This window comes from Falco biarmicus, chromosome 1 (assembly GCF_023638135.1).
Source record: "Falco biarmicus isolate bFalBia1 chromosome 1, bFalBia1.pri, whole genome shotgun sequence".
Classification (NCBI taxonomy): domain Eukaryota; kingdom Metazoa; phylum Chordata; class Aves; order Falconiformes; family Falconidae; genus Falco; species Falco biarmicus.
The window spans coordinates 70,145,400-70,165,445 of record NC_079288.1 but is presented as its reverse complement, the minus strand read 5'-3'; the positions used below and the strand labels follow the sequence as shown (position 1 = coordinate 70,165,445).

The 20,046-nt window shown below is 36.6% G+C and overlaps 1 protein-coding gene across 1 annotated transcript in view; it reads right to left on the bottom strand.

Moving 5' to 3' along the window:
* CORIN (corin, serine peptidase) overlaps nucleotides 1-20,046 on the bottom strand; it is a 149,301-nt gene that overhangs the window by 33,875 nt on the left and 95,380 nt on the right. Inside the window, exons 8-13 of the mRNA XM_056357089.1 lie at nucleotides 19,884-19,994; nucleotides 18,864-18,980; nucleotides 15,195-15,293; nucleotides 10,146-10,377; nucleotides 5,415-5,560; nucleotides 2,771-2,878 (exon numbers count right to left, since the gene is read on the bottom strand). Coding sequence (XP_056213064.1) covers nucleotides 2,771-2,878; nucleotides 5,415-5,560; nucleotides 10,146-10,377; nucleotides 15,195-15,293; nucleotides 18,864-18,980; nucleotides 19,884-19,994 — 813 coding nt within the window. The remainder of the gene's footprint in view (nucleotides 1-2,770; nucleotides 2,879-5,414; nucleotides 5,561-10,145; nucleotides 10,378-15,194; nucleotides 15,294-18,863; nucleotides 18,981-19,883; nucleotides 19,995-20,046) is intronic.

Here is a 20,046-nt window from a genome sequence, read left to right as displayed (position 1 = left end):
TTCAGTGTTCAAATACACTATTTTGTTGGTAGAAGCCATCTACCATTTGGTGTATTTATATTTCTTCTCTAAAAATTTTTGTGACATACATTTTTAATTTGATGAAAATGACATGGAAGTGAAAATGGAGGTAGGAGAACTTGTCCGTATTTAATTTACTCCCATTTCAAACATATGTTTTGGCAAGAGAGGGACTCACATATGATCTTACCTTCATTATTCTTCAAAATATGAAGCAAGTTGTTCCATTTGTTGTTCACATGTATATTCTCCATGCAATTATTACTAAGTCATTAACATTAAGGTCACCACACTTTTCTCTCAACTAAAATACTACAGTCAGAACTCAGATTGCAGAAAACAGTGAAGGACAATTTTGGTTTTGAATGTAATGTCCTCAGTTTCTTTAGTACTCTTCTAGGACCCTCTTCTGCTCTCTGCCAAAGGCATTGTTCAGCACCCAGTAAATTAATATGATCAATTACAATCAAGCATATTTAATACCACAAACTCTCTCAATGTCTATCATCATAATAATTTTCAGAAATTATCTTCCTCACACTTTCCTGAAATGCACTCAGAAGTCTCACATTCAGAAATCTGGGTCAGATTTTCTCCCTGAATCCTAGTTTAAATGGCACTAAAGCCTTACGATTTCACTGCAATTACACGGGTGATATTTACCCTTACAAAGATGAAATGTTATAATTTTCTCTCACAAATAAAGTATGTCAGGGATTACTAGGAGGAGGAGACAGTGGGTGCTGAATACAGCTCTACTCTGCATAAGTAGAGTATACCTTAGTCCCTTTTGGACTGTTCTACCTTATATTTTTGGCTAGAGTAGCTTAAGCATCCAAAAGCTGTAGTTAGTCTTTTCCAGCCTTTCTCCCTGCACTGTGAAGTTCCATGCCTGTCATTTAAGGCACTTCAAAATACAAGGTTTTAAATTTAAATGCTGACTGTTTTTTAATGGTATAAAAACAATTTCAAAGGATAATCTAATAAAATGTGAGGTAGCCATTTACACATGGAAAGATCATTAAGTTTTGATTTTGTCCTGCACACATGGAATATGAATGAGTCAGGGCAGTTGCTTACGGAGCTTTACAAGGACTGTCTGTTCTTCACTAACAGTATTACCCCTGGTCAATCTAATGTCACTCTGACAGCGGTAATTTCCTACCAGATAGTGTCTTCCATATTTATAGAAACTGATAAGAATTCTGCTGATTGCTAGTGACATTCTGTCTAGACTATAGAGACAGAGAGAGATCCACTCAAGAAATGAATGTTACATATTAGCGTAATATTTCATATGTTAATGTCTAGGAGAATAAAATTATCCTAAAAGACCCATAGCAATTAGTGTTCTAAGGAGTTAAGAACAGGTGGCAACAAAGAATATTTGGCAGGGAGGACAACTAAGACAATTGATTCAAAGGTAAAGCGATGACAAACTCTGAAAGGGTCACTGTAATCAGCAGCTCTGCCTTTCCTTTATAATCCAAACAGGAGAATGACCTAGTATTAAATCCTGTTTCAGTGAGTATACCTTTCTTTTCTTTTTGGTTTCTTTTTGCAAGGGGAGGGGAACAGGACAGAAAGAGGAAAGAGAATACAAGCATGATTTGAAAACTCACAGAGATTGAGAATATATCGTGCCTTAGTGACAAATAATCCCTTGGCCACTCCAGTCATTAAAACAACCTACTCTTAAAAAAGAAGCATTTTATACAGCTGGCAAGCTTGAATTTTAGCCTCACTTCAACTTTCAGGTGTTGGATCTTATTTTATTTTTGTGCAGCTGAGTAGAAAGACTTTTACTGCTACAGATTGTTGCTCACACAAACTGTGCTTCCATCTTAACCTGCTCTCTGTTAAAAAACCAAGTTGTGCACCTTAGCCCTACTCTGCTGGAATGTTTTCCAATCCTTTACTCATATTCACACCTCTTCTCTAAATCTTCAGTGATTTATAATTATTCTCTTTGCCCCGAGGGATGCCAGGCCAGCATGCAGAACTCTATGGAGGCTACACCTTAGTCATGTAAAGAAATAGTATAAACATAGTATAAACTCCCTTCTCAAAATTCTCCTGCCAGAGCACACAAGGATAAGTAGTGACCAAGAGATTTGTTGGTTGTTCTTAAGTTCAATACATCCCCTTAAGTTAAAAGTCAAAAGCATCTTTACCATAAGTAAACACAGAAATATACTGGAGAATAAAATTTGTGGTTACCACTTTATGCTTGTACCTACAGTTTGAGGCTGACCAGTCTGGAAAAATGTGTAATTCTTGACCCTTGCAATATAGAGTCCACTTCAGCAACACAGATCTTTTGTAAATACATCCTAATGAAAACATGACCATGTATGAATTTAAAACTATGTTTACGAATTCAAGATTTAAACTTCCAGGAAGTCACATTTCAGCTCAGTAGAACCTCCAGCAATATCAAACGAATTGTATCTGCAGCATTTTTTATCTTGATTACTAAAGAAATACCCAAACATCCTGGAATACAGTTAGCAGAATCTAAATTATATCATAAATTGCATTGACATAAACCAAGAAGGATGCTTGCTCAAGTATTTTTACTGCTGCTAGTCTTAAAAAAAAACCCTTTCAAACATTTTTCCTACAGAAAAGGGGCTTATCCTCTGAACTGTCAGGTTATGGTTTGAGTAACTGAAGAAAAAACAAAAGTCCTTTTCTAATGTTTCAACTACTCTCCATTCAAAAGATTCAACTCATTGATCTTATTTACCACAGCTCTCTTCATCACTATCATCCTCACAGTCAGCTTGACCATCACATCTTCGAGATGCCAGGACACACCTCCCAGAACGGCACTTGAAGTGACTGGGTGAGCATTCTGTCAATGACAAGGAACAGGGAGAAACAAGACTCCATAAGCTGCAAGCTTAATCATCACATGGATACTTATTTATCACTGTGACTGATTCATAAGGGTAAATGACAGGAATAGAAAGCTTGTGTGATACTGAACTGGAACTATGTAGGAGGTAAGACTCTTAACAATTAGCTGTGAACGGGGTGAAGCAATATTTTCCAGAGCTCTCCCCTCACATGCCACCCCTTGTCAAATTTTAAACCTTTGCCAAGTAACTGCCATACAATGTTTGTATTGTGAGCATTGCTTTTCTAGCTCCTCTTCTCACTGTTGTGGTGTTGTGTGAAGCAGAAACAGCTCATCTGATGTGCTGAAGTGAGTATAAGATCCCCAGGATAAAAAAAAAAATATATATATTTGGGCAATTGTGTGGCTATTTGAATTGATTAAACCACCCATAAATGTCAACAAATTACCCCTTACATCGCTTCTGCTTCATCTTACAGAGTACCATTTTGAGAAGGCTTTATTTAGATGGTTTTGAAAAACCCACCCATTTTTTCATACTGTACATGTTGCTGAGTTTGATGTACAACCTCCATCATACATTGCTGTTGTAGGGTTTTTTCCTTCCTGCAAAATCTCTCAGATGTTTAATACCATGCAGTACAAAAGATACCATCAATGAACATGGAAGCCTTAGAAAACAAAATTCTACCAACATTCAAGAATAACTCATTACGAAAACAACGCAGTTCACAATGCATACTGTCTTGGCCAGCAGTCTTCTTGGATTCAGCACTGACTCAAAGAGAACTTAAGCAATTCAACGCATTGTAATTACTCTGTCAATTACAGCTTAAGTTGGAAAATCACCTAGATTTTGTAATTATGAACATTTTAAATGCTCCTAGAAATTTAATTTCTTTTCTAACATTTTTTCCCCAGAAATATTTATATAAGATTTTAAACTCCCAGGAAAGACTTTCTAACCAACATTGGTAGTCAGCAGAAACCAGGCACTGAATCAACTTAAAATTCTAGCAGTAAATGAATCCAAAACACCTCTGACAAGACTCTTAATCAGTTACAATTTTTCTAAAAGGATACTAACCCTCCCTTCTTTTTCACTGATTTCCCAGGAATATCTATTTCAATGCTAAGATGATCAATAAGCAGTGAATCAGCTTACTAGGCAGAGTCCCTCTAATTACAGTGAGAATATTTTTAGATTATAGTTTTATAAGTGAACATAATTTATCTCTAGAAATGGAACACTATAGTCCTGTATGCAGTAGTATATTTAAAATACGATCATTCTATGCTACATTTCAAAGCCAAATGATCTAATAACACAGGGAGGAAGGTTAAAAGACATTTGACACCTGAGAAAATTAAATCAGATTATTTTTCTCTAAGTCACCTTGTTGTACTAAAATCTTACTTTTCCTTTCCTACACAGTGCTGTGTAATAATGAATAATTCATTTCCACCAGCCTACTGCTGTAGAGGGAAATTATCTCCTTGTCTCTCAAGAGTCCCACAACAGAGGATTTAATTACTGTGATACCACACATACTTATAAAATCCTCACAGTGATACGTGCACATGGTCTTTTCTTGAAGAAATAGTACTAACCACTACAGACGCTTCACTTTTCTTGTGATTCCTTCACTACGTTCACAGCAACACATCTTCACTAAAAGAACTATAAGCTAACTAGCTTTCGCTCATTGCTTTCTCTAAGCAAGATCGTGGCTGTGGAGAGACAGTCATCATCGTGCAAGTGAGCAGAAGAGTGAGAACTGGACATGATCAATATATTGCAGGCACTGTAGCTCACACCATCTCACTGTTTTCCCAGCTACTTTACTGGCATTTTGGCAAGAAAAACAAAAGGTATGTCAGAATCCTCACAGATCTCACATCTGATAACCACTGCAGCAGGATAAGCTGCACTTTTTTCTATACATCGAAAGAATATCTAAAAGCATTTAAGGCAATTTCATTCTTTTGTTCCATGTTTGTACTCACAATGTATTATGGCAGAACTCTAAAACTGAAATTTGTCAGTTGCTACTGAAGCTGGTTTGGCACAACTTTCTACAAAACTTTCCCCAGACAAAAATCCATGTGCAAACAATAGCTGGCAAAGACACTAACATTACAGAATTTTTCCCAGAGCTGTCGTGAGGCTCTGCTTTTTTAAGATTGCCAAGATTCTGCCTCCTGATTAGAAAAGCATTATTATGTCATCTAAATAGGTAAAAAAGTGAAGTATAAACACAAGCAAGCAGTAGGTGTAGTGTTAGCAAGAAATCTCAAACACTGACTTTCACAGATTGAGGGTAACTGATCCTTACTTTGAATAGATTTCTTATGAGAACTTCCTCTTATCTGCAAACTGTAAGGATACAAATTCCCTAAAACCCAGTTTGGAATAATTTCCGCAGTTTAAATATTACAATTTAAAGAGGAGGTATGGGGGAAAAAATTAGTGACTTTGGGAACCTAACAAAATCTTTAATTTCCTGTTATATGTATTTGTAGGAGTTACCTTCTACATCTTCATCTGGTGTTAGACAAGTTTGGTTGTCTGAGTTCTCATCTGGAAATTGAGTGCAGTCAGTATCTTCTGGCCACTGCAGACCTACAATCCCAAGCACAGACTCACAGTGTTCCTTAGACTGTACGCATAATGTCCTGAGGAAATAAAGTGGAATCGCACAAAATAACTGAGTGAAAGTCTTGGAAATTCCCAGTTACTGGACGTTAATAATCCTAGCCAAAATTAAAGATGAAGATCAAGGGAAACTCCATTAATCAGATTTCTTTACATGAAAAAATACAAATATAACAAAAGATATGTTCCTATTGTTGAAACATTATTTAAGTTACTGTATGCATACTATTACCTGAGTTATAACATAATGGCCAGTTATAACTACTTACAAACATTCTCTCTTCTGTAAGGGATGGCAGGGAACCTTTTATTGAGAATCTTTTATTTATTTCTGTCCTTTGCTCTCTGCACACTCAAATCTTTGGCCAGAGCTGACCCTTCCCAAAAGCTACTGCAAGCCATTAACTTATCAGTCTGTGGTGAAAAAATTAAAATGTAGATAATCTTCAAAGTAGCGTCAATCACAGAGCATATGGGACCCTATTGCAATACTGCTAGGAAAAGTGGAAGAGTAATTAGTACTTTTTTTTTTTTTTTAATCCTTCCCACGTTCCCATACCAAGTCTCACATTTGGGGTGTCAGAATACTTGGTAACAGACTTCTCAATTTACTTCTCAGTCGAATCTTACCTGTGATACTATCTATGAATCAATCTAACAAGTTAACAGTTAAGAGTACACATCACAAAACAGAAATCTCCCCCTTCTTGGTAGGAGAAAAAAATACAAGGTAAAAATAAAAAAAAATGTAGCATAGAAATGTGTAATTTTTCACAACAGAATTCAATCTAGCACTTTTTTAAGAACGTTAAGTGTATTTGGCAGTTAACTAAAATATCTCTTTACTCTCCCAATTCAAATACAGTAATGGTATGCCTAACGATGCCAACACATAAAGGGCATGAGATTTGACCAGGATTATTCCTCATACACATCTGTCACAGTTTTGAAACAACACCGAAGTCAGCTGGAAACTACTTCAATACACAGATAGTGTAATCTCCACGTCAATATAGGCTACTGTGACTAGGAAAGCATTTACTGGTCCCAAAATAAGGGACACTGACAGACTTACTGGAATGTTATGAGACCCAGAATCTCCAGAAGCTGCTCAGCACCTTGCAGAATCAATTCATTGCAAAGACAGTTTGTAATTATAAGGAAACAATTTCTGAGCTTATTAAATATGTCCTTCATCTATGAAAATCCATTTGTCCTCAGTGGAAACCCAGCACACATTTAGCTTCAAAGATTATTTCACCAGACCTGGACTAACATTACCAATGCCTTATCAGATGAATGGCCTCAATAACAGCAAGTTCAGTTCTCTCAAAAAAAACCAACCTCTTCACGTGTGTTCCTTACTTTAAACAAAACTTCATGAAGACCGTAGTAGTTAAAAAATAAAGCATGACAGTCAAACTAATAGCATAAAGATGATAAAAAGCCTTGCAAAGCAGGGACAGATGTTTTATACAGAGGGAGCAGAATTAAAATTGTTTAGTTATACCACCTAGAATGAAAAGAACAGATCAAGGTTGCAGTATTAAAAACAACCCAATGACTCTGATGAGTATATTTTATAATAGATCCAGAAATATAGCATGAATTTGCAAATCATGGTTGAAACATGCACTTTGGCTTGAAAAGCTTGACACTGAAAAACTGCATTAGCTGAACTCCATTTCATATTTACAGGAGAAGACAGGTAAAACAATACCTATGTCCTGTTAAGCTCAACTAACCACTGACATCTTTGAACAAGAGGGCAGTTATTTCGCAAAGGCAGCAGCAGGTTCTCAGAATATAGTTTCTGTTCTCAGAATATACCATTCTGCCTTCTAGGAGCTTCAAACTGTACTTAAGTAGGTTTACATTTATATTGATATATCAAATGTATTTATTTTTTTTTCTGCCCTACATTTATCAATTACCTCAAGAGTTTATTGGTATAAGCCTATATGTGTTTTCATTTCTAAAAGATTTTTATGTTTTTACGTTCTATCTGTGTCTGAAATTCTTCCTAAAACCATAAAGCAGTACTACAGATCCCAGTGGCACCCTCCAAGGTATCCCTTCCTGATAAAAACCATTCTCTATTTATGATCTAACATGAGTGAAACATGAAAACAGTTATAAAAGTAGAGCTTTGAATCCTAGGATTTAAAAATTTATGTTGTATATTCAATCTGATCTAAATGTGATGTTACCCTGCTTTGAGCAAGAAGTTGGACCAGGATGACTTCCAGAGGTCCCCTTCAAACTAACTTGTTCTACAGTTTCTGCAAGTTCCTCTTCATCTCTTTAATACCTTAAACCTGACGACTTCAACTGTTTTGTGATACATCCTAAAATCTGTTAACTAGGTATGTAGTTGCTGAAGCAAAGAGCCTATAATTTAACTTTTGTCCCTCTACATTGAATAAGCTAGCCGAATTTTTACTTATTGTACTGCTTTCTTTAAAAAATAATAAAAAAAAGGAAACAACACAAAAAACCCCCTTGCTTTTCAAACAAGCAAGCCTGAAAAAGAGCTTGCACAAACCACTCTATAACTTGGCAGCTATCCCATATGTAATATTCTAACTTCTGTATTAGGTCCCTATGTGAGAATAAAGCAATATCTTAGTAAATTTCCCTGACTCACTTTTAACTTGCACTAAGCAGCACATCACTAGACAAAGAAATGTTATCTATTTGTCAACAATGTCACGTGGTACATCTTAGGATATATATTGCAGTTTTCAGGGCACTTTTCTTTCAACTCAGTAGATGTAAATCGATCAATACTGTTAGCATAGGCCCAATACCAAGAGACAGAAATACAGTATGAGAAGGCTCTAGCAGTCAAAGAGCAGTTCAAAGAGCTCTGCCTGCTGACCAGGTTTATTAGCTCTCCTAACCTGCAAAAACCACTGCTACCAAAGCCATGAGATTTACAGAACATGGTCTCTTTTGAACAGACTCCTAACCCTGAAAAGTGTAGTGATGTTAATTGATGAAGATGATAGAAAAGTTAATCTGACAAGTAGGAAGCCTAAGTTAGTCTGTAATTCAGAACGATGTGGCACACTAATTTAGAAAGGTAAGCATGCATTAAATTCTCAGTTTTCCTTAACAGTATTCAGAGAGGGTTTTGCATAGATGAAGTGATACGCTAATGCAAGGAACTATTACAAATGCTTATGTTCCAAATTAAATTAATTGGTTTTATGTTTAAATACCCTTTATAGTAGAGCAATTCTAATCATACACACAGAAATGCAAAATGCCTCATATAAAGTTCACAGCACCCTCCTGGACAAGTTGTCCAGCCACAGGGTAAGTGGGTTCATGGCGCACTGAGTGAAGAACTAGCTGAAGGGCAGAGCTCAAAGGTTTCTAGTGAATGGGGCTACAGCTGCGTGTTGTCTGGTCACCAGTGGTGCTCCTCAGGGTTCAATTCTAGGGCCAGTTCTGTTCAATATATTTATTAACGGTCTGGATGCAAGAGCTGAATGCACCGTTAGCAAGTTTGCCGATGATACCGAACTGGGAAGGGGTGTTGACTCTCCTGAGGGACAAAAGCCCTTGCAAAGGGATCTAGATAGATTGGAGCATTGGGCAATAATTAATGGGATGAAATTTAACAAGTCTAAATGCCACATCCTGCACCTAGGATGGAGTAACACCAGGCACAGCTATAAATTAGGAGAGCAGCCCTGCGGAAAGGGATTGGGGGTGCTGATTAACAGCAGGCTCAATATGAGCCAGCAGTGTGCCCTGGCAGCCAAGCGGGAAAACCACATCCTGGGGTGCATCAAACACAGCATGACCAGCCAGTTAAGAAGTGATTATCCTGCCATATTCAGTGTTGGTGCAGCCTTACTTTGAGTACTGTGTGCAGTTCTTGACCTCACAACTTAAGAAGGATGTGAAGGTCCTTAAATGTGTCCAGAGGGCAACAAAGCTGGTGAAAGACCTGGAAGGAATGTCCTGTGAGGAGCAGCTAAGGACTTTGGGCTTGTCTAGTTTGGAGAAAGGAGGCTGAGGGGTAACCTCATTGCTTTGTACAGCTTCCTGAGGAGAGGAAGTGAAGAGGGATGTGCTGATGTCTTCTTCCTGGTATCCAGTGATAGGACACGTAGGAATGGTTCAAAGCAGTGCCAGGGGAGGTTTAAACTGGACATTAGGAAGCATTTCTTTACAGAAGAGGTGGTCAAACACTGGAGAAGGCTTCCTAGAGAGGTGGTCAATGCACTAAGCCTGTCAGCGTTTGAGGCATTTGGACAATGCTTTTTATAATGTGCTTTAACTTGGTCAGCTCTGGATTGGTCAGGCAGTTGGACTAGATGACCATTGTAGATCCCTTCCAACTGAAAAAGACTATTTATTCTATTCAGCATATACATTTTGAAAATTATTGAACTGCTGTTCTCTTTGCTTTGAATATTAATCACATGTGTAATGGACTGCATTTAGTGATCTTATAAAATATGGTTCTCTACCTTTTGCTATGAAATTTCAAAGCAAAATTTCTGGCATTTTTAATGGAAACAGAAAATTGGAAAAAACTAATATGACAGAAAATGTCAGTCAAGAATTAAATGAAGCATAGTATAGTACCTGCAAGGTGGGATCCGCTGATTTGTATGGGGGTCACATTTTGGTACTAAGATTGTACAGGCAAAAAACATAAGGTACTTGTAGCAGTTGGTCTGAACCAAGGCTGGGAAAAGAGAAGACTCCCAACTGATAGAGGCTTCCTTCTGCGTCCTGTGGCCCAGGTAGTTTGGGTAATAAGTATAGTTGTAAGGCAAGTTCATACAGAGTTCCAGAGTAATTGGTTCACACTGACCTTTCACAGAAAGAACAAAAAAAGAAACACAAATGGTGTGAGATTAAATGAAATACAGAAAAAATAATCATATAAGTATTTTAGAAAATTATCGGTCTGGCGATTTCCTCTCAGGCTTGAGAAACTACAAGTTTCAGAGGTCAAGACCCCATGAGCCTGTTCATAACAGTAAAGAAAGTTGGGTTTGACCTCCGCCTACCTAATAACCTATTCAGAGACTTATATTCCCTTAACAATATGCATTAACTTCCTAAATAGCATCGTAACTTTAACATGGTACAATAAACTATTCTTTAAGAATAGATTTATTCTTTTCAAATCAAGTATCCGATTATTTCCAAGAACTCCTGCATCATACAGCAAGCATAGTACACTTCCTACTGGTGTACTATGGTATCATAACACACCTCACACTGGCATGGGAATTGTCAAAATTAAGATGACTGGGATCACAGGATACTTTGGGTTGGAAAGGATCTCAGGAGATCTCCAGTCCAATGACCTGCTCAAAGCTTGGTCAGCTCTGAGGACTGATCAAGTTTCTCAAGGCTTTATTTAGTCAGGTCTTAAAAAATTTCTAATGACAGACTGCAGTTTCTCCATATAGAAAAAAGAAGGCAGGATTTTTATTTTATTTTACTTTACTTTTTGTATCCCAAGATATGAAGGAAGAATGGCTACAATTAGGTTATGTATTGCACGAACACTGAGTAAGAGACAGTCTACATGCTAATAATTTAATTCAGATAAGACGTAACTGATAATAAAGAGAATAATAAGCAAGAGCAAAATAAATGAAACAGCTACAAGCTCATATGATTACACAGATTACCTAAATACAAATACCATCCAGCTTTTAAGGGATTTATTACAACACACATTGAACTGCCTGAATATTTTGGATTTAAAAATTGTATGGCTTTTGTACTTCTCAAATTGGTAGTCAGAAATATTTATTTTTCAGTTTTCCATCACAACAGAAAATGACAGGATTTCACTTCAATTCAGACTGAAATTCAGCTTTTTATTTAACACCAAGACCAATGTGAAATTATTTAATTTTATTTCCTTTTGAAATATGAGAAAATTTTCTATGGAAGTGTGTACTATTCCACTCATTTGTTATTAAAAGACTGCATATATTTGCTTATTCTAGAAGCAAGTGTATCTTAACACGATTAATATTGTCCACCAGCCAGTTGCTAGTGTCAGTTGCCAGCAGTGTGGCAACTGTGTCATCCCATAGCTGGATCTTTGAGAGGAAGTTAAAAGAAGACCCAACAGTCATTCAGCTGATGAGCAGAACTGGCCAGTCTTTCTTGGACTGGCATTCCCTGTTATAACCTCTTTGAGTATTTACCTCTAACCTGAGGGTCACAAAGCTCATCTTATATACAGATTTTCCTCTCTGTTAGGTCCTTGCATACTGCCAATACTGAACTATTTCTGTTGTCTCAAACCACTTAGTCCCAGCTTTGGGGTGTATGAGGTTTGAAGACTTCAACAAACTTTCTCACACTACTGCCATTTCCTTTTCTTCATGGTGAACTCTCCCTGGGCCCTCCCACACTTCAGCCCCAGATGCCCAAATCAGTTTGGTTTTGTCTTTTGATTTTTCCCCAGTGGGCATCTTTTCTTGATGTGTGCAGAATATTACGTGTTCATCAGTATTTCATGACGAAACCTGAGTAAAGGAACACTTGGGTAACATAACATTAAAACTAAAGGGTAGAAATGCACATATAACCATTCTCCCTTCTGTTATGCCTCGGTTATAAGGGGTTTAGGTGAATTCTAGAAGAAAATCTAGTCCACTGAAATGCCCCCGTAGGACAGCTCTTCACATGTTTAAATATGATTACAATTTTCACACTGTGTTTAGAAAACTTCTATCACATTATATGCAGTGTCGTTGTAGATTTGAAAAAAATAACTTTGACTCACACCCAAATCCCTACAATCCGCAAGCAGAGAAACAAAGAGAACATACACTCCAGGGGAACATCTGACTGCATTTAGGTAACCCAAATGTTAATCTTTTCTTCCGATGTCTGTCTACAGTTTAAGAGATCTTGCTGCTCCCTTATTTATAGCGTATGTAAGTACAACCTAATGAGTGGGGAATAAGTAATAAAATCCATAGCATCTTTTATCCTAAATAATAAAAGAAACCCAACAACAACAAAAAACACAACACGAAACAACAACAAAAAACAGATTATGCCTGGGTTTAATATATTCATGTATTTATTATTAACTTGCTCTACCTACTACATCGCAATTAGTTCCAAACATAGTAACAAAAGTGAATGGGATATTTCACAGGATCCAAGAATGGCTGATGTTGGAAGAGACCTCTGGAGGTCATCTAGTTCAACCCCCCTGCTCAAGCAGGGCCACTTTGAGCAGATTGTGCAGAACCATGCCCAGACAGCTTTTGACTGTTGACGAGGATGAAGTCTCTGCAATCTCTCCAGGCAACCTGTGTTCGGTCACCATCACAGTAAAAAAAGGTGTTTCCTTATGCTCATGTGTTTCAGTTTTTACTTGTAGCCTCTGGTCCTTTCTGGTCCAGGCACTGAAATAGCCTGATTCCATCTCTTTACACTCTCACTTCAGCTATTTTTTCTGTTATGCTAAATATTTTTGAAATACATTATAATACCAGCCTAAACTGATTAGACATTATCATACATGGAGAACACCCATCATATTTAATATTGTGAAATGTGGCCTATGTTTTGGAATTTTCCAGCCAAAGAGTTATTTGGGCCAAAAAATACTGCTTTGTCAACACTGGATTTTTCCATGGGAATTCTCATCTCTTACTAAAGATTAAATAACTCTGGTCAAAATATGAACAAAAAAATAACATGAAACAAAGACAATGGTACTTCCAGATGTTACACAAGAAAAATTTCTCCCAAATTCTCTTGTTCTTCCATTGTGTATAAACAATTAAATATTCACTGGAGCAGAAAAGGAAAAAGAGAGATGATCCAGAAGTATAATTCAGAATATGTGTTACTCCTGTTGAGAATTACAGACTATTGCCATAATATGATGAAGAAACCACTGAAAAGCTCTTGGGTTTCTCATGACATGGAATAGGAACATTGTATTAGAACTCCAATATCACATGTCAAAAAATGTTTTTCACTATCCTGTAATGTAGTTCTAGCCACTCAAACACTTTGCAAAATTGCTGTCCATACATACAAAGGGATACAAAAATCTGCATTGATGAGGAAAATATTTTGGACCACAGGACAAACTGCTTTGGACCACACTAAGTCTCACTCTGATTTATCCACAAGATGAGTCCAAGAAAACAAAAAAAAAAGTACACTTTCAGCAATTTCTTATTGTGAGAAAGACTGAATTGCAGTCACAGGACTGTTGCTTTTTACAGGACTGCAGTCGCTGTCTATGAAAGGTAACTTGCTGAAGAGAACTGCTCCCTGAATATGTAAGAACCAAAGGCTACTGTGGGAATTGACATATTTTCTGACTTGGGTAAGGCTGCTGCTGGTGCCTTGTTTGCCAGCTAACTAGAGGGCCTGTCTTATGCATGACTGGTGACTACACAGCCATCAGCTGGTCTCCCAGAAAGACTGTGGAATATCTGCCCTTGGAGACACTCAAAACTCAGCTGCACAAGGTCATGGGTCACGTGACCTAACTGGCACTGCTTTGATCAGGAGTTTAGGCTAGTTGACAAAAGGTGTGAGCTAGCTTCCTTCTAATGTTAAACATGGTACTTAACTGTCCCTCTTCAAAAAATTAGGAGAAGCATTGATAGAAGCACATGTAAAGCATATACGCCCAAGTATCTTGCATCTTTACTTTAGCAGCATCTAAAGGTCCCAGCATGAATGGCACCTGTCTCAAACACTTGTGGGTGACAGCTGCAACTTTAGACACTGTGAAGTCTGGACTAACTGACCTTCCCATATCCATTCCAACCTAAATGGAATAACATTATCCAAACAAGTTACCTTATAGTACCAAACCATACCTTGCAAAGATAACTGCTCAGCACAAAGCAGTTATAGGATATGTCTGCACATTCATATATGTAAATGAAGGTAAGCCTGCCCATGTGCCAAGGTGACCTGAATTGATGAGACTGTATTAACACATCACTAAGTTTTAATTAATTCTGAAATACAGTTCTGCCCCAGTGTCAAAACCCAGCCAGATATATTTCTTTTGAGTATCTGTTCACAGTGCTGCATTGCACAAGTGAGAAAGAGAGCTATTCAGAAGCGAGTGTACAGTGGGTACAGGAGGCTTGCATGGAGTGGTACAGGACAGGACACAGAAATTAAGATACACAGCGCTGAAGACCCCAAACCGTTACAGTATGCATTGGTCAGAAGAATAACTAGTTTAGCCAGTTTGAGTATCAAAATAATTCCATCATAAAAGGGCTACAAGTTCTTCAGACTAATAAACACCGCATTTTCTTATGATTTGAAAATAAACCAGTAGCTTCTGCTTTACGCTTCCACTATGTTGTTTATGCAAACTCTGAATGACATTAAATATTAATAGTCCAACAGTGAGTACCCTTTAAGAACATATAAAAAATTCACAGAAAGAAAAATATCTTGATGTCAAATGTTATGAGTATTTTAGTACATTAATAATCAAGTGTCATGATTAAACTTTTTGTTTCAACTTTGCCCTTTTCAATACTTAATCATTACACACGTGTACTATACAGTAAAGTATTACTGTGTCCTACCCTGCATCCTCATTATACTCTAAACCACCCTAAAACAGTGACAGTATGAAGCATGTGACCTACTTACTGCAGTTTGTCTGGCTGTTTCTCATCTCACAAAGAGAAGTTCCACAGGGATCAGGACAGGAAGTACATCTCTGGTCTCCCTCCTGACAGAGGGTTTGACCTGAGGAAAATAGAAATTTACTATTCTAATTATTTACCCAACTAATACAAATGACTGGAGTGTACTGATGAGAAAACACAGAGTTTACATTACAATTAAGTATTTCCTTTACATAGTTGATAAGCGCCCTACAGCATTTCAAGTGCAGTAGGGAAGCGTAAAGAACAAAAGTGTGCAGCACTATCCAGATGTCACTCTTCTTTACCCCTACATCTAATATAAGACTTCAGAGTCCAGTTTCTGAATGAGAGGTATGGATCTCTGAAAGCCATTTACCATGATCCTCTGGCAGAGTATGAAAAGCCATGTAAACTGGATTTCAAAGGGAACAATAGGTCCTAGTTGAAAGAAAATACTCTCCGGGAATTATTCTTCAGTGCCATTCAGTTGATCTGCTTCTCATTTTATGATTATTTTGGTGGACAATAAAAAACATCCTGAAGAAAGGTCATCAGAGCTGAAGCTTTATTGTCCTTCTCTGGCTGGTTAAAAAACAAACAACAACAAGAAGAAGCAGAAACCCCAGAAGGCTATGCTCCTAAAGATGGAATCCAGAATAACTAAACCCAGCACTTCACCAAAACTTTTCTGAGCACATTACCTGGGTAGTTAGTTTCTCTGACAAATCCCTGGACTTCTTTCTTTCTTGGAGGTGATAGCTCCTTTCCAAACCACTAAATTCTTTCTTCCATTAGCTTTTGCAAAATCAGCCATTTAATTTCCTATTTTCTATACAGAGGCTGAACAGTTTGTATTTTATAATTCCATCCTGTTTTAAATGGTTTATTGCAACTATTGCTTAGTGTTTGTATTGCACTACAGTCCACAAACATTAATGATTCAGTCATGGAACTCTTATATTTGGTATAGAGAAGATGCTAAAGAAACTTCATGTTTTGATGACCTTGACAATGACCTTGTCCCAAAGAACTGATGTTGTAATCTTATCAATAGACATTCTTAATTATGTGGATTTACAACCCTTCATACACATTATATATTGAAGCAATGGAGGTATTTTCTTTTGCTACAGCAATTGACTGTCTTATTTTACAGATGCATCGGGTTGCAAAATGGAACTTGAAAGGTAGAGAAAACCTTTCGACTTTTAAAGCTATCAGAAATCTTTAAATTAAAATTAATTTTTAAAGTTTGTTCCAATTTATTCTTACCCACACTGGAAGAGTTTCTCAACTCTTTAAAAATCTCTGTGCTACGTAGATTGTTTTGATCCTAGCACAGTCAGGGCTGAATTTCTATAAACACACTCTACCCTGTCTTGTGACAAGATCACAGAACCAGCTGTGAGTACATCTGTATTAGACTTGTCACAAAATGGCAGCAGTAATGTTAATAGATGCCATACCTTAAATTTCATTAAGGTAGCAAAAGAGACCGTTTTTTGCATTCAGATATATAGATGAAACAATGGTCATTTGTAATCCCTATATGTGTAAACTTGTACTATTACACAAGGTCCCTATATCTTTATATAGGCAAGTGGCACATCACTCCATCTTGACCTCAAATTTCTATGCTGATTTCATATATTTACTGTGTTTGTAACAAAACCAATATTCCAGATCACTTCAGTCCTAACTTCATTGTCTCTCCTAGGCATAGCTAAATTGTTTGATTTGTAGAGCACGGAAGTCCTTGTATTAAGTGTATGTCCTATTACATTTTCTTAGCTGCTGAACTCAACAACATCCATAAGAAATACAAAAGAAAGTTACAAACAAGAATTCTGCTTTACTATTATATGGGCTTTACCAGGAACTAAGGAGGAATAATCCAAATGACATCCAAACTCTGCCTACACATTCTTATGTGAATTTGGGATAGACAGGATATGGTTGCATAAAGGAAGAATTTTGCTCTACACAGTATTTCAAAATACTATTTTGCACATTGAAGAATGAATAAGAAGAACAATGAAAACTTATATATTTAAAAGTTTGTAGTTTAACACTAAGTGAAAAAATCTTTTAGCATATAGAGAGATCACTGACTACGTAATTATCATCCCACCCTACTCCTCTGCATTTAGTATCCTTGAATCTTATCTGTTCGTCTTACCAAAAAGAGATTTTTAAGCATTTCTTCAACATCCACAAAGGCAAGAAGCAGTGAAAAACAAAAACATCACTGACTTCTAGCCCAGATCACGCATCAAAGTTTTCAGTGAAATTCTCTTTTACTAGTGATAAACAAATTTACAAGGCTTAAGTTGAATGAATTTTAAAAGTTGAAATGGTTGCTTATAGAATGCTCTAAATAGTTCTGTACTTTTCAATTTATCCCATTCTGCTACTTCACCTCTTCTATATTAAAAATGATAGTTTCATTTTCAGCAAGAGAAATGGAAGATCACAGAATTCATAGAGTAAGACTGAGGCTGAATATCAGGAAAGACGAAGAATAAAAACAGCATTTTGTGAGATTGCACAGTCAGAATTAAGGACAAGATCTGATCCTTGGTTTTTAGATTTGCACGGTCAGTACTAGAAGAAATTTCATGCAAGACCTTTTTACAACACCAACATTAATTGCAACGAAGAATAATAGTAATTTCTGTATTTCAACTTCTCAGCTATTTTTTTGAATACAGATGTTTAAATTGGAACAGGAAGATCCTCAGAACTTAATATGAAAAGAAGGGAGTGAGTGGACATGCTTATGAAAGGTTTTCTTCTAAATTGGTTTCCTAAAGAAATGAGGCTTATATAATCACACTGTGTATTTATCTTATGATATCAGGTCTCTTCTACTCTAATTACTTTTGAATAGGTTGTCTAATTATCACTACATCTGGCAGCACTAGAGTTTTCTAAACAAAATGAATTACTTTAATTTCTTTAAAATAACATTCATAAGAGAAAGACATTAATAGTTCTCACATTGAAGGAAAGGCTGCAGTCTGAACCTGTACCTTGTCAGAAACAAGAGAATTACATGTGAAAAATACCTTCAGATGCAGAAACCACCACAACATGACATTTCTTTCTGAGTGTCAAAATACAAGTCTTCAGGAAACCATGTTCCAGGCCTCAAGAACCTGCCTGTTTTCCTTTTCTTTCATGCAATCCATCATGTGACAGCTACTAAGTAGATGTGAAAATTATGTTCTCATATATTTTCCCTTAGTCACACTAAATCATTAATTTACTTATGCTAACATTCTTTCTCTGATTCCCAAGTTCTGATGAAAAAAGGTTTTTCATGAGAAAATTCCTGCTCAAGCAACATCAATTCCTGTGATAGTAACTTCTAATTGCTGCAGATAATCTGAATATCTATTAATCTTTTTCAAGTAACAGATGATCATGTCAGGTATTCCAATACTATGCTAAATATCACCTCCATTTCTTTTAAATTTATATATTTTTAAGGACCAACAAAACTCTATTTACAAATTCCTGTGTGAAAGCGGGCACCAACCTGTCTTAGAACGTGTTATTTGAAAGGTAAAGAAAGCAAATTTTTCAGACAGCTTTAGCTAAAAGCATTTCAGAACAAAGCAGTCAATGGTAGGTTCAGTAACAAGAGCAAAATAAGGGATATCCTTACTTTCACTGCAGTTTTCTTCATCACTTCCATCTTTACAGTCATTATCTCCATCACACTGGAATGCACTAGGAATGCACTGCCCATTTCTGCACTCCACCAGACCCTGACTATGACACGCTAGAGAAAAAAAAAATACATATCTTCTGATCAGTTTAGGTTAATGAAGGTGTTAATTACTTTTGAACATCATCTTGAACTTATTTTAGGAGGACCTGATAATACTGCTTAGCACTGAAGATCACTAGACATTTTTCATTATACATGGGCTATGTTTTCCACTGCCTATAGCTGTGCTGATCTTTAACTACACGGACTGAAACTAAACACGCCAGGTATTAGCAACAGGCTGAGATGGAGGACAGCTTTTCCAAGAATAAACCACATCATTTTTACTCATATAAAAACTGTTACCTTTTCTTTACCCACTTACTTACATTCCTTTCTTCAGATTAGGTTCTTAGATGTCAGGAAGATTGTAGGGTAGTGGTTGCAAGGTCAAGCACTGAACGGCAGCAAGAAGCAATGCAGCATAAGCCTATGTCTTATGAGAACCTTAACCACATTAAAACATGCACTAGTTCCCAAGACTTGATTTTGGAACTCAGCAATATTCTACTATAGTTGATTTGCAGATATACACCATCATCACTGGAGCCCAAACTCTAGCAAGGTGCGATAGGTTACATACAAGCACATCAAAAAACTGTCACAAACCCAGAATGCCACCAGTTTAAGAGGTTATATACATTCATTCATTACCCTTTAATGGGAACATTACAATTAAAGAAAGCTAATTCTGTAATTAACAAGAAACTGAAACACATGGCAATGCTGGTACTTCTCAATAAATGTTTAATTTGCTGCAGCTGTCTACCAGAAGGGAAATTTGTCAAGTACAAACCTGTAAAATCAAATGAGCTTATAGATTTGTCTTACAAGCAATCAGTAAGTATACTACTTATCTTACATTTTGTTTCTTATTTTTAAAGGAAGAAAAATTTAGAGATTAAGGGAACTTACAGCAATTGATTTCATCTGATTTGTCTATACAGTCATGGTCACCATCACATACCCAATCAGCTGTTATACATCTCCCATCTCCACACTGATGATGTGTCACTGGATTACAATCTAAATAAAATGTAAATATGAGGACCAAAAAAAAAAAGGATTATAAATTAAC